Source organism: Pan paniscus, chromosome 19 (assembly GCF_029289425.2).
Source record: "Pan paniscus chromosome 19, NHGRI_mPanPan1-v2.0_pri, whole genome shotgun sequence".
NCBI lineage: Eukaryota > Metazoa > Chordata > Mammalia > Primates > Hominidae > Pan > Pan paniscus.
Window position 1 is genome coordinate 90,261,028 of NC_073268.2, and position 24,225 is coordinate 90,285,252.

General features: G+C 55.2%; 1 protein-coding gene across 3 annotated transcripts in view; it reads left to right on the top strand.

The window, feature by feature from the left end:
- Positions 1-24,225, top strand: part of TTYH2 (tweety family member 2) — a 48,453-nt gene that overhangs the window by 16,750 nt on the left and 7,478 nt on the right. For 2 of the 3 annotated variants that reach the window (XM_063598793.1, XM_034942815.4), the window contains 11 exons: positions 696-807; positions 7,044-7,264; positions 13,078-13,173; positions 13,681-13,753; positions 18,720-18,789; positions 19,053-19,108; positions 19,616-19,708; positions 19,945-20,037; positions 21,910-22,052; positions 22,757-22,942; positions 23,430-23,508. In XM_063598793.1, the coding sequence (XP_063454863.1) occupies positions 696-807; positions 7,044-7,264; positions 13,078-13,173; positions 13,681-13,753; positions 18,720-18,789; positions 19,053-19,108; positions 19,616-19,708; positions 19,945-20,037; positions 21,910-22,052; positions 22,757-22,942; positions 23,430-23,508 (1,222 nt within the window). The remainder of the gene's footprint in view (positions 1-695; positions 808-7,043; positions 7,265-13,077; positions 13,174-13,680; positions 13,754-18,719; positions 18,790-19,052; positions 19,109-19,615; positions 19,709-19,944; positions 20,038-21,909; positions 22,053-22,756; positions 22,943-23,429; positions 23,509-24,225) is intronic. The other variant, XM_055101457.3, reaches the window with a different exon arrangement.

Consider the following 24,225-nt stretch of genomic DNA (forward strand, 5'->3'; position numbering starts at 1 on the left):
GGAATTTTAGGGCAGTGGAACTACCCTGTATGATATGGTAATGGTGGACACATCATTTTTTCATTTTTTCTTTTTTTAAAATTTTTTGCAGAGATAGGGTCTCACTACGTTGCACAGGCTGGTCTCCACCTCCTGGGCTCAAGCGACCTATCCGCCTCAGCCTCCCAAAGTGTTGGGATCACAGGCGTGAGCCACCACACCCAGCCAACACATGTCATTATCCATATGTCCAAACCTATAGAATGTGCAACGCTGAGAATGAACCCTAGTGGAAGCTGTGGGCTCTGGGTGATGATGATGTGTGCGTCTGGGCTCATCAGTTGTAATGGATGTACCACTCTGGTGCAGGATTTTAGGGTGGAGTAAGAGGCTGTGCGTGTGTGGGGCAGCAGATATATGGGAACTCTCTACTGTCCACTTAATTTTGCTGTGAACCTAAAACTGCTCTAAAAACAAGCTTTTTTTTTTTTGGAGACAGAGTCTAGCTCTGTCACCCAGGAGGGAGTGCAGTGGCACGATCTTGGCTCACTGCAACCTCCACCTCCTGGGTTCAAGCAATTCTATGCCTCAACCTCCTGAGTAGCTGGGATTACAGGCATGAGCCACCGCACCCGGCCCTAAGCTTATTTTTTAATATAAGCAAACATTCTCCTCTGTGTATCACCTCTAACCTCTGTTTGGGATCTTGCTTATAGTGCTGCGGTGGGCATTGGTTTCTATGGAAACAGCGAGACCAACGATGGGGCGTACCAGCTGATGTACTCCTTGGACGATGCCAACCATACCTTCTCTGGGATCGATGCTCTGGTAAGGCTCCCAGGCAGCTGGCCGGGTACAGGCACAGCCCACAAGGTCAGCGTGGTCAGAGCAAGGGCCCCCGTCAGATCCCAGCTGGCTCAGCTGCACACGGAGGGGCTGTGTGACGCCCGAGGGCTGGACCCCGCCTGCGCTGCAGTTGCCTCTGCTGGGGCAAATGGGCAATTGTGCGTTCCAAGCCTGCAGGGGTGGCAGGGATGGGGGTGAGGACTGAAGGAGGCAGCTGTGGGATCAAACCCCAGTTTCCAACAAGCCGAACACTTTTTGATTTGTCAAAGGAGACCTTGAACATGGAAAATCAGCCCCACTGCATTTTTTGTGTTCATTTTAAGTGCTGCATATGGAGTATTGCAAGGTCCAGGAGATGCCAAGAGGAAAAAACTCTCTTCAGAGACAACTGAGGGCTGGGCATGGTGGCTCACTCCTGTCATCCCAGCACTTTGAGGGAGGCCAAGGCATGTGGAGCTCAGGAGTTTGAGACCAGCCTGGGCAACACGACAAAACCCTGTCTGTACCAAAAATACAAAAATTAGCCAGTTGTGGTGTGGTTCCAGCTACTTGGGAGGCTGAGGCAGGGAGATCACTTGAGCCTGGGAAGCGGAGGTTGCAGTGAGCCAAGATCACGCCACCACACTCCAGCCTGGGCAACAGAATGAGACTCCATCTCAAAAATTAAAGAAAAAAAAAAAAAATTGAAGAGCCCCGTGACGTAAGGTAGTGGAGACCTGCCCCAGCTCCTCGGAGCTCTGGCTTCCAGGCAGTGACTCCAGGTGGGGGCTCACAGTGAAGGATGCTCTGGCCTGGCCAGAGGAGGTGTCAGACTCTTAGGGGAAGGGGAAGGCTACTCTGCCAAGCCAGGGCTGGATTTTGTGGCAGACGCTGCCTGATACACACGAGCCTTTTGCTGGGGCTGCCACCCCTCTGCTGGGGACCTGGCCCGGGGAGGAGCACGACAAGGGTGGACATCTGAGGACTTGGTTCCCTGAAAACTGCCTCTGCCTTTTCTACCCCAGCTGCCTGGAATTGGAGTTTTCCCACAGTTTGACCTTGGCCCCCACACACGTCATTCTCACTCTAAGCACCAGACCTTTTCAGCTGCTTATCCGAGCAGCCTCTGCCACAAAATCCAGCCCCAACAGGAGAATTTGGCCATTGCCCCGGCATCCTCCAGAAGAGGATTGGACCCCATTTGCCCCCCTCCTGCTCCCTTAAGCTCCTCTAAGGCTTTAATCCCTCAGTCAACAAGGGGGGTCGGGGGTGTCACCTTAAAGAGACAGCTGTGCTGCTCCTCCGTGCCCAAGTCAATCGTGGGAGGAGGCCCTGGCCTCCAGAAAGGGGCTGAGGGTGGCTACAAGACCAGGGGCCCCGGTCCTTTGCAGAGTTCATTCCACCGCCCGTGTCCACTGGGACCCATCCCCATAGCTGAGCGCTGAGTCCCGGTGCGGAGATGCTAGTCTGGAACAGCCTTGCGCGGTGAGCTGGGGCGGCTGGGTTGGAGGAGCTGAGGGACAGCCAGCTCAGGCCTGGGAGGCAGAGGTGTGGCCTGCCTGGGGAGAACTCTCCCTCTGGGCACCCACCCTTGCCCCAGGCCCTGGTGGGGAAGGGCCCCATGGTCACTGCCCTCTAGGCTCTCTCTGCCCCTCCCTGCCATCCTGCTGCCTGCCTCCTCTTCACCCACCAGCACCAGGATCGCTGGAGGAGGAACCTAGCCCCGAGAGGAAAATCCCCTGCCCTGCCCAGGAAGGCACCAGGGCCGTGACCTTCACGGGTTTAGAGAAACTCCCAGAATTCCCTTATGGGAAAACGTCAAGTCCTAGAAGTCCCTATCCCACAGGACGAGAGCTGCCAGGGAGGGGAGCTGGAACGGGCCCCCAGGCTGGGGCCTCCCACCCCATGGCCTGATGGTGCTCCAGGGCCAGGTTTGGACATTTCACAGCAGGCCCCACTCTCTGAAATCCCCTGTGTTCCCAAAGGGAAGGGTTCTGTATCCCTGGAGATCAGCCCCTCGTCCTCTCCGTTGTTACCGAGAAGTGAGGTCAGGAGTCCCGGGGCTTCACACTGGTCCAGCCAGCCCATAGCTGCCTCCAGCCTGTGGGTGGTCACCTCCCCCTCTGGCGTGAACCCCTAGGGCCCAGGTGTAGCTGCTGCCTTGCCTCCAGGTGGAAAGGTGGCACCTGGGTCCTTGCTAGGACCTGTGAGGCTGGTTTGGGCCTCAGGGTGGACACCCAGCACACCAGTCCTCAGGGCTCCAGGGGAGGCAGCAGATCTTAGAAGCCTTCCCAGATCCAAGGGGAGAAGTCCGGATATCAGATAAATGACTAGTGAGATAATGTCAGCGAAAGTGCTGGTAGACTGTGAAGTACACTCAGCTGTATGACTGTGATTATGAGTGCTATTAATTACTGTAATCACCTTGGGGTCAGCGGGAGGCTGGGATCCAGGACGCTGTGGGCGGCAGAGGCAGATGGGGGACTTGTGGACAGGTCAGGCAGAACCTGGATCTGGGCCTTGCCAGAGGCCAGATCATGCAGCTGAGTGGCCAACAAGAAGCCCTCTAGGGATGCACCCACAGAGTGGGGTGGGCTCTGCTCCAAGTCCTCTTTTCCTGGACTGGAAGCCCCACACCTATGCACGTCCAACTAGAGGGACACCTGTGCCTTGGTGGGTAGGGGCGGTGGTTCAGGGATCAGGCGGTCCTGGGAGGGCTGCATGCCCCAGTCTGGGGGAGTAGAGAGGAGTCGTTTTGGGATACCAAAACTTCCTGTACCTGGTAGCCAGCACGGCCCCTCCAGGCTCTCTCATGTGAGCCTGCAGCAGGCTGATGGGCAGCCCTCAGATGTAGAAACTGAGGCACAGGGAGGTTGCATTGCTGACCCGAGGTTGAAAATGTATATGTTTCAGAGCAGAAACCAGAACCCAGGCCTCCTGGTCTTAGCCCCTTACCTCCACTGACCTGGCCCATCCACCCTTCCAGATAAGCTCACTGAGCGCTGGAGAGTCCTCCCTCCCAGAGGTTTTCATACTTGAGCTTGCATCAGAATCACCTGGAAGGGTTGGTAAACACTGATTGCAGGGCCCCACCCTCAGAGGTTCCGCTTCAGTGGTCTTGGGGCAGGGCTGAGAGCTTTTGCTTTTGTGAGTGAGTTCGCAGGGGGTGCATCTTATGCCCCTGGTCCCGGGACCACACTTGAGAACTGCTCTTTCCTCGAGACCATGGTCTCCGCCACCTGTAGCTCATCCCTAAGTCTGCCCAGCCTGGAAAACTGACCTGTCCCTCCTGTTCTCAGAGCTTTCCATGAGAGAGAGCCTGATTCCATCTCTGGGTCATCCCACCTGTCCCTGGGGGGAGTACTATGTCCTGAACCTTTAAGGAATTGGGGATGGTATAGAGAAGTGGGGAGTTGTAAGTAGGTCACTGCTGTCATTCTTATTTTTTAAAATTTTAGGATCTTTTGAGCCTAGGAGTTCAAGAACAGCCTGGGCAGCATAGCGAGACCCCATCTCAAAAAAACAATTTTTTAGTTTTGTTTCCTGTGGGAAAATATCAGGAAGAAAGAGAAGGCATGACAAATACAAATACTGCCTTCTTTTTTTTTCCCCCCCTAAGGAGGAGTTTAAGAAATAGAGAAGTTAACTGTGAGAGAGTAGAACTGTGAGGGAGAAAACAAGTGGCCTCACAGAAAAAGTTTACAGATAATTTTTTAACAGCCCTTTGCTCTGAAGTTTGTTTGATATATTATAGAAATATAGAAATGTCACCTATTACTGGGTTTGTTCAGAATGGCACTATTCTTTGATGATAGTGCCATTTGTATAAATGTTTCCAAAGTGGTTGTACATTTATCTTATTAAATTCAACAGCCAAGTGTACTAGCATGACATTTAGTTACTGAATGTACTTTTACATGGTTTGGGGTCTTTTCCCCTGTGCTTCGGGCTGTCGAATCTGTACAGGGTAGAGTGTCTCCCTACTCTGGTATCTCTTAGTCCTTAACCAGCTCGTAAGAACCAAGCATAAGCCAGAAAACGGAACAAGCCGCTGACACTGAAAAAATAAAACAAAATGAAACAAAGAGAGCCATTCTCTTTTCTGGAACCAGGAACTCCCAGCGTAGCGCAGATGTAAAAGGCCACACAGCTGATGTGAAGTCCCCATAACACAGAGAACACCGTTGGCCTCCGAGAGTGGAATCTAATCGGCCTTGCTGATCTCACTGTGGGAAGTTTCTGCCTCTTCTTCTGTGTCGTTTTTATCTCCCAGACCCATGGGAGCTGAAGGCTGCCGAGTGTGGATTAGTGCACACTGCCCCACTCCTGGCCCGTTGTGCTTCTTGGTTTAGTGTGACAGTTTCAGAACAACAAAGCCCTTTCTCCGCTCGCTGCCAGCAAGGGCGTGCTTGGGGCTGCCAAGCTGCACCCCGGGGTTCTGCAGGCACCCTGGGTCTGGGCTGTGGGAAAGTCCCGCTAACCAGTACGAGCCCTGCCTGTGCTCTTCAAAAGCCAGCTAGGGTTGACCACTTGGACCACTAGAAATGGATGGACATGGCCGGGCGTGGTGGCTCATGCTTGCAATCCCAGCACTTTGGGAGGCCGAGGTGGGTGGATCACTTGAGGCCAGGAGCTCAAGAGACCAGCCTGGCCAACATGGTGAAACTGTCTCCACTAAAAATACAAAAATTAGCCGGGCATGGTGGCGCACACCTGTAGTCCTAGCTACTTGGGAGGGAGGCTGAGGCAGGAGAATCACTTGAACCCAGGAGGCGGAGGTTGCAGTGAGCCAAGATTGCACCACTGCACTCCAGCCTGGGTGACACAGAGCGAGACTCCATCTCAAAAAAAAAAAAAAAAAAAAGAGAAAGAAACAAATGGATGAACGGGCTACTCTGGCACACTGCCTAGAGGGTAGCCCTGCTCTGCAAGGAGCAGTACCTTTAAATATAAATAAATAAATAATGTTTTTAACTGGATGGCCAGCCGTCAACTTTCTATTTCTGTCTTGCATTGGCAGATGTTTCCTTCAGGGTCCACTCAACCCCAGGCCCTTAGGGCTCAGCCAAGGGACAGGAGCCTGTCTGCCCACCCAGCAGGACACACATCCAGGGGAGGATGTGAATACAAGGAGAAGGCGCCGGTTTCCTCCTCCTGCCTCATGTCCAGGCTCCTCAGAGACAGGATCGCAGCTGTTTTTGTTTTTGCAAAGTCCCATCGTCCTGCCTTCACTCAGCGTTCAGGACCCGGTGTGCTGCGGCTAGTGCCACAACAAAGCTTTTCTCTTATAGAACAATTAGAAATCCTATTGTGGGGATACAAGGTCAAGGTAGCAACATAGAGTCTGTTTCTCTAAAAGAGAATTTGTAAGCCAAAGTGTTGAAAGTTTTAAGAGAATCTTCAAAGAATAATGGATTATTTTGTTGGTTTCTCCATCTGGGTGTCTCTCTCTGTATATAGTAAGGTATAGTAATGAATGCATACGTTTATTCCAGCCCTTTACAGCAGGGGCCACGTGGTGGGCACACAGGATAGCCTCCTTAGTAGAGAGCAACAGAGGCTCCAGAGGGCAGGGATGTGCCCACACGCCCAGCGCCAGAGGCTAGACCTGGCCTCAGCCTCCAACACATAATGGTGTGCTCCTTTGGCGCCAGCATTCTCTCTCTTGGAGCCCAGATCCTGTTTAAGGCCAGGTCAGGGACTGCCCCCTGGTTTGAGGGACATGAGGGCTGGGTGGGTAGTGGCGGCCTCTGTCTTCAGTCCTTCCTCCAGGGGCACAGGCTCGAGATCTTCAGGCCTGGGGCAGCATGGTGTGTTCATTCATGCCTAAGCAGGCCAGGCCAGCTTTTTTTTTTTTTTCCGACACAGAGTATCACTCTTGTCGCCCAGGCTGGAGTGCAATGGTGCGATCTTGACTCATTGCAGACTCCGCCTCCCGGGTCCAAGTGATTGTCCTGCCTCAACCTCCCAAGTAGCTAGGACTACAGGTACATGCCACCACACCTGGCTAATTTTTATATATTTTTTTGTAGGGACAGGGTCTCACTGTGTTGCCCAGGCTGTTCTCAAACTCCTGGGTTCAAGCAATCCGCCTGCCTCAGCCTCCCGAAGTGCTGGCATGACAGGCATGCGCGTAATTATCGCACCTGGCCAGGCCACCTTCTGCTGCCTGCAAAGACCTTCCGGGATGAGAATCAGAAGCTCTACCTCCACGGCTTTTGCCCCCTGCTCCTCCCTAGGTTTCCGGAACTACCCAGAAGATGAAGGTGGACCTAGAGCAGCACCTGGCCCGGCTCAGTGAGATCTTTGCTGCCCGGGGCGATCACATGCAGACCCTGAAGTTCATACAGCAGATGGCGGGCAGCGTTGTTGTTCAGCTCTCAGGACTGCCCGTGTGGAGGGAGGTCACCATGGAGCTGACCAAGCTATCCGACCAGACTGGCTACGTGGAGTACTACAGGTGAAGGACCGGTGGGAGGCAGAGGGAGGGGCAGCAGCGGCTACATCAGCTTTGTTTATCCAAACCTGCATGTTGAGCTCCAGGTGGAGAAGGGCCACTGGAAAGTTTTTTTTTTTTTTCTTTTTTTTAGACAGAGTCTTGCTCTGTTGCCCAGGCTGGAGTGAAGTGGCACGATCTCAGCTCACTACAACCTCTACCTCCTGGGTTCAAGAGATTCTCTTGCCTCAGCCTCCCTCCCAAGTAGCTGGGACTACAGGTGTGTGCCACCACGCCAGACTAATTTTTGTATTTTTAGTAGAGACAGAGTTTCACCATGTTGGCCAGGCTAGTCTCTCAAGCTCCTGGCCTCAAGTGATCCGCTGGCCTCAGCCTCCCAAAGTGCTGGGATTACAGGCATGAGCCACCATGCCCAGCCCACCAGAAAGTCTTGATAAGCCATTGGCCAAAATCAGGAGAACATGGGAGCTTACAGGGGCCACGTGGTGAGCATGCAGGATAGCCTCCTTAATAGACAGGCAGCAGAGGCTACAGAGGACAGGGATGTGCTCACACTCCCCACACCAAAGGCTGGACCTGGCCTCAGCCTCCCGCACACGGTGGGGTGCTTCTCTGGGACTAGCATTCTTCGTGGCTGGTGCAGGGTGGAAATGCCACATGCTTCATAGGTTCCTCGCCTGCCAGAGTTCATGGGACAGGATTTCTTGTATCCACAGACACAGCCACAGGGTTACGGGGGGTTGAGGAGATGAGCACCTGGCTAAGGGTGCTAAGAAGTTGCCATCGGGGGAGGCTCTGACCTACAAGTCATTGTGCTCCCAGGGCCTGGCCCTAAGCATGGAGGGGGCACAAGGGAGGAATGAGGCTGTGTCCCCAGACTCACTTTTTTTTTCTTTCTTTTTAAGACAGTATCTCACTCTGTCACCCAGGCTGGAGTGCAGTGGTGTGATCATGGCTCATTGTAGCCTTGAACTCCTGGGCTCAAGTGATCCTCCCGCCTCAGCCTCCTGAGTAGCTGGGACTACAGGCACACAACCACACCTGGCTAGTTTAAAAAAATTTTTTTTTGCAGCTGGGACTGGTGGCTCACACCTATAATCCCAGCACTTTGGGAGGCCAAGGCAGGCAGATCGCCTGAGGTCGGGAGTTTGAGACCAGCCTGACCAACATGGAGAAACCCTGTCTCTACTAAAAAATACAAAATTAGCTGGGCGTGGTGGCGCATGCCTGTAATCCCAGCTACTTGGGAGGCTGAGGCAGCAGAATTGCTTGAACCCAGGAGGTGGAGGTTGCAGTGAGCCAAGATCATGCCATCGCACTCCAGCCTCAGCAACAAGAGGGAAACTCCATCTCAAAAAAAAAAAAAAATTTTTTTTTAGAAATAGGGGTCTTGCTTTGTTGCCCAGGCTGGTCTCAAACTCCTGGCCTCAAGCAATCCTCCTACCTTAGCCTCCCAAAGTCCAAGGATTACAGACATGAGCCACCATGCCCAGACCAGCCTCACTTATGTAGAACCTGAGTGATGGGGGCTGAGGGGCACCACTCTCACTTAGGTGTACAAACTCATGCCCGTGTCATCTGACCTCTGGGGCTTTGTTTACATCTCCCCTGCCTCCCCATTTGCCAAATCCCAGCCTAGCCAGAGGCACTGGACACAATCGGCGGAGCAGGGACCTGCTGCCCCTCTCCAGGTGCAGGGTCCAGCGAAGTTTGCTCCGGGGAAAGCACAGGAAGGAGGCAGCAGCCCCAGCCTTTGGAGGGCTCCCAGCTGAATGATGGCCTGGGCTTGTGCTCCCAGGGCCCGGGCCTAGCATGGAGGAGGCACGTGGGGAGTGGAAGCATGAGTCATGAGGAGCGAGTGTCAGTTCTTTGGATCCCTCCCCGCACCCTCCATTTGTTGGCTCCTCTTCAAGCCATTGATGAAAGTCAGAGCCTTTAGCTCAGGGTTGCACAACTTACTTCTGTTTTCTGGATTTGTGTCCCCTTGTGTCATAAAGCCCCACCCCAGGAGGTCACTGCTGGACTGAGTCCAGGGGCCTCTCCCCTTCCCAAAAATAGGAGGTGGCAGGTCCCTGAGCAGAGGGAGCTCATGAAGTCCCCAGCTCTGGGGGTCCTCCCCACACCTTGCCTCCCCAGCCCGTCCAGTCCCTGCATCTCCACCATGTCCTGGATGCTCTGGATTGAAGGGACCTTGGCCCCACTCCCCAGCAGATGGATGCTCATGGGCAAAAGAGCCTCCCTCCCAAGGGACAGAAGGAAACTGCCAGCTCTAAGGACTGTCTGTGACCTCCTGTGGCCCCAAAACAGGGGTGTCTGATGATTCTCCTGATGCATGGGCCATTCATTGCCTGAGCCTTCGAAATCTTATGTCAGGCAGAGGCAGGACCCATTTTAACCTTACTCTTCTCTGAGCACACCTAGCAGAGGACTGTGTATGTTTAAGGGCCTCATGTGGGCATTTTGATAATGACACTGATGGAATTAAGTCAGAATTTACATATCAAAGGCGGCTTATTGTTAAGGCGATTGTATTAAAATAGTGGAAGGATGGTGTCAACTGCACATCAGCTATTTCAGCATGGGTGATTGACAGGACCCCCTGTGAGTCCATCCCCAACTCCCCACTGCTTATTCGGGTTGAGGCAGAAGAGGTTTGGCTCATGCTGTAATCCCAGCACTTTGGGAGGCTGAGGTGGGTGGATCACCTGAGGCCAGTAATTCGAGACCAGCCTGGGCAACATGGAGAAACCTCATCTCTACTAAAAATACAAAAATTAGCTGGACGTGGTGGCGCACGCCTGTAGTCCCAGCTACTTGGGAGGCTGAGGCAGGAAAATTGCTTGAACCCAGGAAGCAGAGGCTGCAGTGAGCCGAGATTGCGCCACTGCACTCCAGTCAGGGCAATAGAGAGAGACTCTGTCTCAAAAAAAAAAAAAAAAGCAGAGGTCTAGTGCCTGAACATCAGTGATATTCTACCCCTTCTCCCGTCTTTGCTTCCATCTGTGGCTTCTCTTCTCACCTGAGCTGCTCTGCAAAAAAAGCCCTCCCCTGAAGGGCCCCTGTCTTTGCTTTTGGGATAGTCCTTGAGCATAACCATGCAGCAAAGCAAATATTTCCTAGCATTTTTATACAAGGCGGGGCGAAGTATTGGAGGAGATAAAAAGCCAAGGGGCTCCTCTCTTTGAGAGGCTACGGTTGAGGGAAGAGGGAGCCGGGGTGGGAGTGGCTCTGGCAGGCCGAGCCGAGTTCTTGGTTAGGAATACATCCCCCAGTCCTCGCCCAGCTCCTCTGGGAAAACACATCCGCCTAGAGGAGATGTTTCCAGGAACCCCTGACAACATGAGGCGTGGAGGCAGGGAAAATACATTGAATCACAGCCACAGAGAGTGGGTTAGAAGCACCCCTAACTGGATTTCCTGCTGCTCTGCAGAGCGGAGGCGAGTGGTGAGAAGAAATCTTTAAGTTTGAAACATGAACTGGGTATTTCGAGAGGTGCCCTGTAGCTGGCTGTGTCCCTTGCAGGAAGCGTGATGTAGACAATGTGGAATTTCTGGGCCAGGCTCTCCCCACCAGGGGCCTTGGCTTTCTAATCTGTACTAATCTGTAGAATGGGATCCAGCTCACACCTATGATCCCAGCACTTTGGGAGGCTGAGGCAGGAGGATCTCTTGAGTCCAGGAGTTTGAGACCAGCCTGGACAACATAGACCCAGTATTTATAATACGTGGGGGTGTGTGTGTGTGTGTGTAAAAATAAGAATGTGATCCAAACACTAGATGGTTTGCGAGGTTCCTTCCAGCTCTGAGCTGAGTCTAAGGAAACTGGCTTCTTGGTGGCAGCAGGCTCTGCCCACTCCCCAAAGCCCCCGGCTCCATTCCTGGGACCCAGAGACCTAGTGTGTGCTGCCCCCTGCTCGTGCAGAGACAAGGACTTTGATTAGTCCCCTTCTTTTGGCAGTAAACCTCAATTCGGGGAGTGAGAAAGAACCTCCCTTGGCTGCCAGGCCTCCAGCTTGCTCCCTCCCCTCTCTCCCTCGGAGCCTCTTTGCCACTTTCTGCCAGCACCAGGGCACTCCCTGCCCACGCTCCAAACTCCTTCTTCCCCTTTATGATGTCAGTGAAGCAGAAAACCATTGCTGGAGAGGAGAGGTCAGCGACTTTACTTGGCTCTTGCAGCAAGAGAAATAATGATCCAAATACTTCCCTCTTTGGGGACGGGGAAGCCCCTGTCTCTGTGCCCCCCCCCCCCCGTCCACTCTCCCTCTGGTGCCCAGCACAGGGTAAAGGGCATGGCTGCCAGGGGAGACCACTGGGCCTTGTGAGGACCACCTTGGGGACCTGTGTGGAAGGGAAAGGAACGAGGGCAATTTGTTTGGGGTCTTCTCAGTGTCCGTTGGCTTAAGATACTTTGATTCTTCAGCCTGTTCTCTGGAGAAGCAGGAGGGCAGGGCCTTTGAAGTCCTTGGCTGCCTTGCTCCATCAACCTTTATATTTAGCAAGCACTTAATCCTTACTCTGGCCCTGTGAGATGAGGGGTTCCAGCTCCCTCTACAGATATGGAAACCAAGGTCTCAAGGGGTGAAGTGGCTTACCAAGGTCTCCCAGCTGGGGTATGACTGCCTTTCCCCATCAGTCCAGCCCTGGGGACAAAAAGGCCAGAGGAATGAAGGGCTTGGAGGAGGCTGGAGGTCTGCAGGGCTGTAGGTACCCTGACCTGGACTCCCGGGTTCCACACTGAGCCCTCTGATGGTCAGAAACGAGCCCACTCACCTGGGTATCCCTGGTGCCAAGCTCAGTGCCTGGCACAAATGTTGTTTAAAAATGAACCTGAAGTTTTTTGTTGTTGTTGTTTTTGAGATGGAGTCTCACTCTGTGGCCCAGGCTGGAGTGCAATGGCGCCATCTCAGCTCACTGCAACCTCTGCCTCCTGGTTTCAAGTGATTCTCCTGCATCAGCCTCCCGAGTAGCTGGGACTACAGGTGCCCGCCACCACACCTGGCTAATTTTTGTATATTTTGTAGAGATGAGGTTTCACCACGTTGGCCAGGCTGGTCTCGAACTCCTGGCCTCAAGTGATCTGCCCGTCTTGGCCTCCCAAAGTGCTGGGATTACAGGTGTGAGCCACTGCGCCTGGCCTGAACCTAAAAGTCTTAAGTTATGGATCCCATCCAGCAAGGGGGCAAGATGGGAGGCCTTGGGGAGCCAGGCTGAGTGTTTGTCAAAGAGGCAGGCACCTTAGGGGCTGTGTTAGATCTGTGGCTATAAACATCAGGCCTTGGCTGGTCTGATGCTGTCTGAGAGTTCTAGAAGCAAAGGGAAGCAGGGTCCTAGGCGATGCCGGCTGGGAGGCCGCAGAAAGACACTTCAGAGCCGTGCTGTCCAGGGTGGTAGCCCCAGCCATGTGTGGCTATTGAAATTAATTAAAATTAAGTAAAGTTTAAAATGTATTTCTTCAGTTGCACAAGCCATATTTCAAGTTCTCGGTAGCCACCTGTGGGTAGTGGCAAAGAAGAGAGTGGACAGCAGGGATTTAGAACAGTTCCTCCACTGGGGAAAGTTCTAGTGCACAGTGCTGGTTTTGACACTCAGCCTAGAGGTGAAGGCAGGGGGTGGGAAGTGACAGCTTTGTCCAGGCAGCAGTGGGGGTGCAGCTCCCGAGGCTTCAGCCCACGCATGCTGGGTGCTTGCTGGCTCTGGGCAGCATGTCCATAGTAGAGGGTCCAGTGTGTCCCAGGGCTGCCGTGCAGGCCTCCCACGTGGCCAGCAGGTCAGAAGTTCCACCCTGCTGCTCCTGACCATCCCTGCCTCTCTACCCAGGTGGCTCTCCTACCTCCTGCTCTTTATCCTGGACCTGGTCATCTGCCTCATTGCCTGCCTGGGACTGGCCAAGCGCTCCAAGTGTCTCCTGGCCTCGTGAGTATCCCTACCTGTGGACCTGGGACAAAGAGCTGGGCAGGATGCCATCATCAGAGAGAGACGAGGGCCTCGCCAGCTCCAGAGTGTGGGGAAAATAGCCAGGCTGCCTGAGGCCACCTTCTGCCCCGTCCTCAGCACTCAGCAGAGGAGACAGACAGCAGCCACCAACTCACCATCTGGTCACCAAACGAGCAAGCATTAGGCGTTCCTCCTTCTCTGGGCCTGACTCTGTTGAGCAGCTAAGAAACATGGGTCCACGCATGAAAGCCTCTGGCCATCTTAGCCAACACTGCCCCCTTAGCCTGTGCTTTCACGCCTGGGTCTCTTTAGCCTCAAGGACCTGGGCTCCATGGTCCTTTCCTAGTAGTGAGCAGGGCCCACGTCAGGGCAGGGACTGAGGCTGCCTTTGGATCCATTGCAAGGGTCTGGGGGCAGGGTGGGTGGGGTGATGGCTGAGAGGAAGGGGACCCCGCCTGCCAACGTTGTCGCCTGCCTCTCTCCTAGGATGCTGTGCTGTGGGGCACTGAGCCTGCTCCTCAGTTGGGCATCCCTGGCCGCTGATGGCGCTGCAGCAGTGGTGAGTTGGGGGAGGGAGTGGGTGGTGGGTGGTGGTTGGTCTGCCAGGACACTCTGGTGTGTCTCCAAGCAGGGCCAGCTTCCGGTCCCAGCTCCTAACCTAGAATCCCAGAATCTCAGAACCAAAGGGACTTGCGTCATCTGAACCGGCCCCTCTCGTTACAGATGGGGAAACAGGCCCAGAGAAAGGAAGGGGACTGCCCAGGGTCAGAGCCAGGATAAGACACTCATGCTTCATACCCAGAGAGAAGCCCCTGGCCGCCCAGGCATGCTTAGGCTTACACGTGCTTAGGCTTAGGCGTGCCTGGGTGACCAGGGCGCTTCTCTCTGGGTGTGAAGAACTGACCGGGTCTCCTGAGAATGGGTAGGGAGCCGAGCCTCAGACCGGGGAATCCCTCCCGCATCAGAAGCTGCTGCTTTGCCAGCTCCCCAGGCCCTGGGACTGTAGAATGTGGTGTCTGACTTGCCTTCCATCCCAATGTCCCAGGACTCCCGCGGTCTGAAGCACACATGCTGTATGTTTCTGGATGTGATGTCTCAAAATGGTTTAAAAAAAAAAAAGGTGGGGGCTTCCTATGCGGGTCCACATGATCTTTAAAGGACCTAACACTGGCGCTAAGCTGTGTGCATGAGGCTGTTCATTCACTCAGCTGACATTGTTTGCTGGGTGGCACTCGATGGTACAAGTTGCCTGGGGTTGCGGAAGCCAAGAGGACGTGATGTTTGCTGTTGACAAAGTTCCAGCCTTTGGAAGCAAGACTCGTAGGCAGATCACTGCAACCCCAGACTTTGATACAGTGGAGGTGCAGTGTGTGTGTGTGTGTGTGTGTGTGTGTGTGTGTGTGTTCATGCACATGCATGTGATAGAAGAGAACACAGTTTACCAGGGGAATTCAAGGAACCCCTCACTGATTCAAAGTCCACAGACTAACCCTGGGACATGCATCTGTTCTGCCATAGTGACCTGGGGCTTGATAGGATAAGATGGGGGTGGCTTGTATGAGAAGCTCCCTAACCACACTCACACCTCGTCCAGTGACTTGGGGGCTGGCCACTAGCTCTGGGCATGGACACAATGCCCTCAGGGACTCTGGCACTGCCTGACTTAGCACCTTAGGCAGAGGCTTGTGCAGAAGGGAGAAGAGGGGGCATTTTCTGTCTTTGCCCCCTGCCACCCCAGTGCAGTGACCACGGACCAAGGAATGGTCGAGAAAAGGCCCAAGTCATGTTTGAAAGCATGCAGGAGCTGGGACGGCTGTAAACAGTGCCACTGCTGGCCAGGGTGATGCAGGCAGCTGCCTGGCCTGCAGCCTCTCCTCTGGGGCCAGGGGCACACACAGGGAAGCCACAGGGAGCACAAGGCGAACTCCTCCAGGGCCCCATCCCGCTTTCTGGGCAGCCTCTGCCTTCTGGAGGCAGCGGTGCCTTCCAGCTTGCCGCTGTGAGCTGCCCTGTGGTGGCCGCCCCTCCCAGTGGGGGCTCCTCCCTCTCACCAGGCTTCAGTGTTCACGAAAACCAGAGGCCATTTAATCTCCCAGCTGGGCGCCCTGGAATGCGGGGAGCTGGGGAGAAAGGCCATTTCCCTAATTCCTCTAGTCAGGCCCTTGTGTGCGAGAGGGGGAGCAGGCGGTGGAGCTGAATGGGCTTTTGACGGGCTGGAGATGCTGCTGCATTTTAATAGGAAGCTGGGTGAGGAGGAGCCAGGAGGGCGGGGAGGGCGGCCGGCTGTCCCGGGGTTGTTGTGGAGAGCTTTTGTGTGGCCTCCCAATGCCACCCTGCTCTCTGAGGCCTGTTTTGACAGCCATGGGGCCAGAGGATTGACAAGGCCTCCCCTCCCCACCCCTGACCCCTACCCCTCCCTGTCCCTAGAAAGGACTCCATGAGGACAGAGCACTGCCCTGGAGATCTGCTCCGGGTGAGGCAGGGAGAGGAGGGAGCAGCGGAGCTCCAAGCTTCCAGGCCCTGGGGCCACCCCTCGTGGTCAGCCCTGCGAGTCTGGAGGTGTCTGGGGTGAGGGGCTAGAGCAGGCAGAGAGGCTGGGAAGCCCTGGAAGAAGGAAGGGGAAGGAAATGGGTTCAGCTGTGAGGGAGGGAGGCAAGGGCTGTCACAAGTGCTTTGGCCACCGAGCCCGGGGACAGAGAACTTCAGGGGATTCCTCCAGCTAAGGGGCAGCCAGGCCTGCTCCTGAGTCAGAGGGTGGGAGTGTGGCCTCTGCAGCCACCCTGTCTGGGCCCACATCCTCCCTTCACCCCTTCCCAGCAGTGGAAACCCAGGAAAGTTCCTGAGGTTTTCTGTGCCTCAGCTTCCTCCTAGGTGAACATAGAGAATAACAGGACTTACCTCAAAGGGCTGTTGCTAGGGAAAGATGAGTGGGTTCATCCTGGGAGGCACACAGAAAATGTCCAATAAACAGTGGCCACCACTGGCTTCCTGTGCATTCATCATCATCATGCTAGGGTCACGGGGGTCCCTTCAGACCCACACCTCCATTCTCAGGAGCTGCCTGCAGGCTCAGCCGTCACCTGGGCTGGTTACTGGGCAGCCTCTCCCACCTGCCCCAACTATGCTCAGTGACCTCCTTCCTGTCCCCTCCCCTGCCATCCCTATCACCATGGCATGAGTAATGCACACGTGTATTAGTCCATTTTCACACTGCTGATAAAGACATACCCAAGACTGGGCAATTTACAAAAGAAAGAGGTTTGATTGGACTCACAGTTCCACATGGCTGAGGAAGCCCCACAATCATAGTGGAAGGCAAGGAGGAGCAAGTCACGTCTTACATGGATGGCAGCAGGCAAAGAGAGAGGACGTATGCAGGGAAACTCCTGTTTTTAAAACCATCAGATCTGCCAGGTGTGGTGGCTCACACCTGTAATCCCAGCACTTTGGGAGGCTGAGGCAGGGGGATCACCTGAGGTCAGGAGTTCAAAACCAGCCTGAGCAACATGCCAGAACCCCATCTCTAGTAAAAATACAAAATTAGCCAGGCATAGTGGTGCATTCCTATAATCTCAGCTACTCGGGAGACTGAGGCAGGAGGATTGCTTGAACCCGGGAGGCGGACGTTGCAGTGAGCCAAGATCACGCCACTGCACTCCAGCCTGGGCGACAGAGTGAGACTCTGTCTCAAAAAAAAAAAAAAAAAAAAAAAAAAATCAGGTCTTGTGAGACTTATTCATTATCAAAAGAACAGCATGAGAAACACTTGTCCCGGTGACTCAGTTACCTCCCACCAGGTCCCTCCCATAACATGTGGGAATTCAAGATGAGATTTGGGTGGACCATTTCAACACGCACACACACAAGTGCATCACACACATACATGCACACGCACACAGGTGCTTGTCTTCATTAATAGGAGAGTTGACTCCTCACTGAGTCCCACACCCCAAACCATCCTATGCACCTATCCCAGGAGATGGAGGCTCCAGGGTGGCCAAGGGGTGTGAAGAGCAGGCCTGGCCTGGGAGGGGAAGGAGGAGAGAGGCAGGAAGACCACGTCACTGTGGAGCCTTGGACTGGAGCCTCCTGTCCCTCTCCTTTCTTGGTTCCCAAACTTCTTGGGGGTGACCCAAACTGAGATGGTGGCCTCGCTCTTTATTTCCCCAAGGCTTCCCCATCGTCCACTTGGGCATGGCTGCACTCTCTGCCACTCCAGCCAGGGGGTGGGGGCACACCACCAGGCCTGCTGGCGCTGCAGCTCTGATAGGTAATAATAGGCCAGGTTGATGTATTATGAATGCTGGTGGTTTGTGTATAGAGCATTTCTCCCAGGGTCTTAAGTGCGTGCGTGCATGTGTGTGTGTGTGTGTGTGTGCGCGCGCATGCATGCGTGCATGTGGGGCTCTCGGGAAGCTCTGTATCTGGAGGGGTGTGTTATTCCGCACCCTCGCTATACACACATTTTCTAGACCGTAAGTGCTGTGATGCACTAACCTCTGGGTGCTAGAACCCTGCACGGCACTGAGTAAGTACTCCATAAATGTCTATCAACTTAGCAAGTTAGTGAGTGATGCTCTATTGTGGACCCCTGAGGCAGTGGCTCCTGAAGGAGGACGGGGCCACTGGCAGAGCAGGGCACTCAGAGGGGTCCCCTGCCCAGGGAGCATGTGCCAGAGGAGGGGGACGTCCCTAAGGAACGGGCCAGAGGACCTGAGCTCTCCCTGGCTGCTCTGGAAGGCGGAGGCCCCCCAATTTATCCAGTCCCTAGAGCACCCCAGGCCAGATCTGGGGTGCGCCTGGCTTGGAGGCCATGTCCTTGCTGCCGCCTCTCCTGGGGCCTGTGTCTGCTCCCACCCTGCCTCATGGGCCTTAGCAATCACTTAGCCAGGCCGTGCTGTGGGGCCAGGTCCTCCAGCTCATAAGTGGCAGCCGCCTCTCAGCTCCATGCCCTTCCCACCCCATGTCTTGGCAGGTGAGGACCTGCACCCAAGGCTCACAGATGCTTCAGCACCAACCTCATTCTTTAGAAAGAGTTTGGGGGAGGCTTCATAGATTGACCACCCGTCCCTGTAGGACTTGATCACAGCAAGACAAAATGTAAAACAGCAGATGAGGCCATGGTGTAACGAACTCCCAAACACACAGCCTGCAGCTGCCCTGGGGCCCAGGATGCTGGCTCCCAAGGGTCTGTCCCAGAAGAGGCATTCGGGAATAAGAGTAACAGCATGCGCTCTGCCCCAGTCACTTTTCTGAGCACTTTACATGCATTGGGTGAATAGCATTATCATCTCCATGTCACAGATGAGGCAACCGGGGCACAGGAAGAATAAGTAACTTGTCCAAGGCAACAGAGCTAGGAAGGGGCAGAGCCAGGTTTGAACCCAGGAGGCTGGCTCCAGACTGTCCTTTGCCACCTGGGAGGGAGCTCAAGGGGCTGGGGTGATGGGCTCCCGGCTCCTCCCAGGGCCCCGCTGTCCTGGTATCTGATTTTCCTCCACCCCATCCCTCTCTCCCTCACTCAGGCCACCAGTGACTTCTGTGTGGCTCCTGACACCTTCATCCTGAACGTCACAGAGGGCCAGATGAGCACAGGTAACTATACACTCTCAGCCTGCTGCTGTGGATGCATGGGTGGCCTGACTCTGTGCCCCTACTTACCTCTTTCAGCCCTGTAGCCATCCAACCCCTCCTCAACCCTGAACTTCAAGTCCAGCTTATGCTCTAGGCCATTTCCTAGAAACTGCCTCCCTTGGGAGCTCAGGAACGGGGAGGGAGGTCTGGCTTGGCCACCAAGGATGATAGAGATCTCATCTGGTCATTTGTGAGCTGCCTAACGCCATGCCGTTGCCCTGCAGAGGTGACTCGCTACTACCTGTATTGCAGCCAGAGTGGAAGCAGCCCCTTCCAGCAGGTACGGCCCCCCGAGGCCTGCCCTCACCCTGCCCACAGCCGCTCCCCCTTGACCCTAAGCCTCACCACTGACCAGGATGGCGGAGGTGGCGGGGCCTTCCTTGCCTCACTGTGGTCCTCTCCTTAGCTGCTTCTGTGAGGGGGGCGTGCTTTTGGTCCTGGGTTCTAGGTTGGTGGTTAACACATATGCAGCTTGGTGGGGGAGCTGGTTCCCATGCAGATGCTGTCCAGGAGCTCTGGGGTGGGGCTGAGATTCTGTACTTCTCACAAGCTCCCAGGAGAGGCCAGGGCTGCTGGTCCAAAGACCACATCTGAGCTGCAAGCAGGGAGAAGACTGTGCAGCTCTCAAGAAGCCAGAGGAGTAGGGGGAGACTTCCTGCAAGAGAAAGGGCCTGTGCAGCTGCAGCCAGGTGGGAGGGTGGGAGGGGCAGCAGCATAGGCCCCTCGGCCGCTGTGGGGCTCCTGGGAGATGGAGCCTCACAGTGGGGCTGTGTCTTTCCTGGCTCAGACCCTGACCACCTTCCAGCGCGCACTCACCACCATGCAGATCCAGGTCGCGGGGCTGCTGCAGTTTGCCGTGCCCCTCTTCTCCACTGCAGAGGTAAGGCAGCTGTGCAGGAAGAGGGGAGCCCCAGATGAACCCTGACAGCCCTTTCCCCTGCCCCGGCCCCAGGGCCAGGCTGTGCACAGCTTGCTGCTGGCTCTCTGCGCTCCCGCCCCTGTGACTCGGCTCCCTCCCTTGGCTCTAGAGGCCCCTGAGCACAGCTGCTATGGTGGTTTTCTCCGCCAGCTCTCCTCCACAGCCCCTCGGCCTCTCTATCTCTCTTCCCACTTCAGGAAGACCTGCTTGCAATCCAGCTCCTGCTGAACTCCTCAGAGTCCAGCCTTCACCAGCTGACCGCCATGGTGGACTGCCGAGGGCTGCACAAGGTGCATGGGGACCCTGGGGGCACGTGGAGAGTGTGAGAGCACCCAGCAGGCCACACCTTCCAGAGAAAAGTGGGTAGAGGCCGAGGGGGGTGATGGCCTGGGTGCCCTTCCGGCCCAGGAATGGAACTGAAGCCAGATAATGGGAAGGGAGGGGGTGCCTGGCCTCTCCAGGGGCTGAGACAGGGAGACTCAGTACAAGGGACCAGGGGTTCGGGATGGGAGGGTTGGATGCGGTTGGCTCTGGATCACTGGGGGACCCTGAACAATGCAAGGGAGGCTGTTCCCCATTGTCCAGACTCCTGGCCATTTCCTCAACACATCTGTCTCCCTGGGTTGCAAGTGGATGTCCCAATCCCATTGCCAGAGTCTTCTTTCCAGGAACTTGGAATATCACACAGACACAATGATGCAGGGAACACATGGGGAGCACGTGAGAGCCCCCCCCACCCAAAAGCAGTGAGCCAGTGTATGGCGACAGCTTTCACATCCCAGATGGATTTAGTGCAGACAGTCTTTGTCATCATCACAGCTGTCAGCTCCATGCTTGGCCCTGTTCTGTGCATTTTATATCCAGTGTGTCATTCAGTTCTCACAGTTATACTGTGAAACACATGTTATTTCCTAGGAAATTGACTTGCTTGTGCGTGTGTATGGATAGATCCATAGACACAGCTATGTGTGTGTGCACGTGCGTGTGTCTGTGTGTGTGTGTGCGCATGTGCACTTGTGTGGTGTATATGTCTGTGCATGTGTGGTGTGTGTCTGCGGTTGTGTGGGTGCACATATGTGATGTGTGTATGTGTGTGTGTGGTATGTGCATGCTTGTGCGCATGTGTGCTGTGCACGCCTGTGTGTGGTGCATATGTGTGTGTATGTGCCTGTATGCGTGTGTGGGGGGTGTGTGGTGTGTGCATGTCTTGTCTGTGATGCGTGTGGGGGGTGTGCATGTGTGGTGTGCACGTGTGTGCACATGTATGTGGTGTGTGTGGTGCATGTGTGTGTGCATGTGGGGGGTGCGTGTGTGTGTGGGGGGGTGTGTGTGTATTTATAAAGTGGCTTACTGAAGAGTCCCGAGTTGGCACATCAGGGGCTTGGGTTTAGATCCTGGTAGTCTGACCTCAGAGCTAAGAACATGGCAGTCATCCCTGTCTCCTCTCTTCTTCCCCTTCTACATCTAATCCCCAGCAAGTCTTGGCAGCTCTCCTCTCAGCTGTACCCTGAATCCATCCATTTCTCCTTCTCTCCATGGCTTCCACCACGATCCGGTCCTGCCCCTCCAGCAGACAGTGGCCTCTTCCCACTTTCTCTTGCCCCCTCACCACCCATGAGCTTTCACACATGCAACCAGAACGGTCCTTTTGCAAACTAGGTTGGATCGCATCCTTCCACTCCCACACCCTCCGATGTCTTTCTGACCCCTTTTAAAAGTCCGTACTCCTCTCCCGCATTGCAAGGCCCAGCACGACCTGGCCCCTGCTGGCCTATGTTCTCTCTCTTTCCTGAACAGGCCAAGCCTGTCCCCTTTGCCCCCTCTTCTCAAGGTGTGCTGCTTCTTGCCATCCTGGCCTCAGCTTCAGTGCCCCCGTCTCTGGTTCCCCACCCTGCAACCTCCTCCGCCCTGTTCAGAGCCAGCTTCTTAGTGCCCAGCGCACAGTAAGTGCTCAGCAAATGTTTCCAGCGTGAACCCAAGAAGCCCCATTGTGTTAGGCTCCAGAGTGTGGACCTTTAATGGTGCTGCAAGGCGCTCGGGATGGGGAGCAGCCAGGAGACCCCAGGTCCAGGCTCGGGGGAGAGGGACTTCCAGAGGAGAGCTCGGCCCGCAGGCTTTGCCCCCACTCCTTCACTAGCTGCATGTCCCTCCTCTTCCTCCAGGATTATCTGGACGCTCTTGCTGGCATCTGCTACGACGGCCTCCAGGGCTTGCTGTACCTTGGCCTCTTCTCCTTCCTGGCCGCCCTCGCCTTCTCCACCATGATCTGTGCGGGACCAAGGGCCTGGAAGCACTTCACCACCAGGTGGGCTGCCTAGTAAGGAGGGGAGCCTCCCACAGCCTGGAGTTCTGGGAGAGCAGCAGACAGGGGCCTCTGCTCTACGATTTAGCTGATAACCCAGGACTGAGGAGGGCAGCAGAGGGCCCGGGCATTCAGCCCAACAGGCTAGCTGACTTCTACGGAAGCTTCCCCAAGAGTCCACACAGATCCTCCAAAGGAGTTCGGTGGGGCCCAGAGCAGGAGCTGGGGCCCAGGGTGGTGACAGCCCTCAGGCCACAGTCTGGCCTCCCTTCTCCTCTCTTCTCACCAGGACTTTGCGATCTGGAATGAGGAGAGTTCCTGGTGCTGGGAGGGGTGCCCCAGGAATAGCAAGAAGGATACATGGGGTCACTGTTTTCAGGGAGCCTGCAGTCCCCTTGAGGAGATGGGCAGGGACAGATGGTGTACAGGCACCTCGTGAGCGGATTAGGCAAGAGGGCGCAGGGTAGGGGGGACCCACGTGCGCACGGTCAGCGTGGTGGGGAGCCTGGAAGAGCTGGTCGTGAAGCTGGGAATGGGCCAGAATGATCTGCAGGAGGCAGGCTGGGGACCGCGTTTTAGAGGAGTCTCAAGGAGACACGCGTGGCCAGAGAGTCCTGGGAGGAAAGGCAGGGAAGCAGGACAGGACCTGGCTGCCTCGGAGCCTCCTTCACCCTTCACAGCTGGCCATCTTCTACCCGTTGTTCTAGAAACAGAGACTACGACGACATTGATGATGATGACCCCTTTAACCCCCAAGCCTGGCGCATGGCGGCCCACAATCCCCCGAGGGGACAGCTTCACAGCTTCTGCAGCTACAGCAGTGGCCTGGGAAGTCAGACCAGCCTGCAGCCCCCGGCCCAGACCATCTCCAACGCCCCTGTCTCCGAGTACATGTACGGCCTGCACACACACCCAGGCTGGGTAGCACTGCCCGGACAGCATGTTGGGTGGGGTCCACAGTGCCGGGTGGTGGGAGGAAGGCATCCAAGGCCACCCGTGGTCCCCACTACAGCCACAGGGTGCCTGGAGGGAAGGCCCCCGGGGAGCATCTAGTCACCCCTCCACACCCACATGTGCTGGGGGAAGAAGCCACTGATGTCACAGCCTCTGCCACAAGCCAGTGGGACAGGTCCCAGGCCCAAAAAGCTGCATTTCTCCAGGCCACGCTGCTCCCAGCCTCCATTGCCCATCAGCCACTTGTCCCCAGGCTTCCCAAGGTACTCTTCTCCATATCTGCCCACCGCACCCCCTCCACTCTATCTGTGGTTTGGTTCCATCCCCCACCTCCCATGTGCTCACCCATGGGACCCTCCTGTAGAAATCTACACACACCCCCACTCCCACACCATCCCCTCCTGAGCTCTCCTCTCATCCCCGCAGGAACCAAGCCATGCTCTTTGGTAGGAACCCACGCTACGAGAACGTGCCACTCATCGGGAGAGCCTCCCCTCCGCCTACGGTAATTGGGGCTCTGGCCCTTCCTTGTTGGGGTAATACATAAAGACAAAACCTCCTGCCAACCCAGTGAATCCTGTCCACAAAGGCAGAAAAGAATGAAACTGTTCTGTTATTGAATATGCACTAAACCAGACCGTCGTGGGTATCCCAGGCAGTCCGCTAAGGAGATTGCAAAGATGCAAGAAATCTCACTCCTTCCCCTAGCCAGGCAGGAACAAGACACAGCCCACTGCATACCTGTCATCCAGCAAGAGGACTTGACGGCACTGTTTGTCACAGTAGTCCACCTTAATCCACTTGCTAATTGGGGTGGCCATCCTGGTTAAGTAATTGCCTTTATTTATTTATTTATTTATTTTTTTTGAGGCAGAATCTCACTCTATTGCCCAGGCTGGGGTGCAGTGGCGCAATATCAGCTTACTGCAACCCAGGTTTCAAGCAATTATCCTGCCTCAGCCTCCCAAGTAGGTGGGATTACAGGTGCGTGCCACAATGCCAGGCTAATTTTTGTATTTTTAGTAGAGATGGGGTTTCTCCATGATGGCCAGGCTGGTCTCAAACTTCTGACCTCAGGTGATCCACCCGCCTCGGCCTCCCAAAATGCTGGGATTACAGGCATGAGCCACCGCGCCCGGCCAGCTAATTGCCTTTATCCAGAGGAAAAATAAAACTCCTATTTCTGTGACAATCAGATAGCTACAACTTGGAGCCAGGCCCC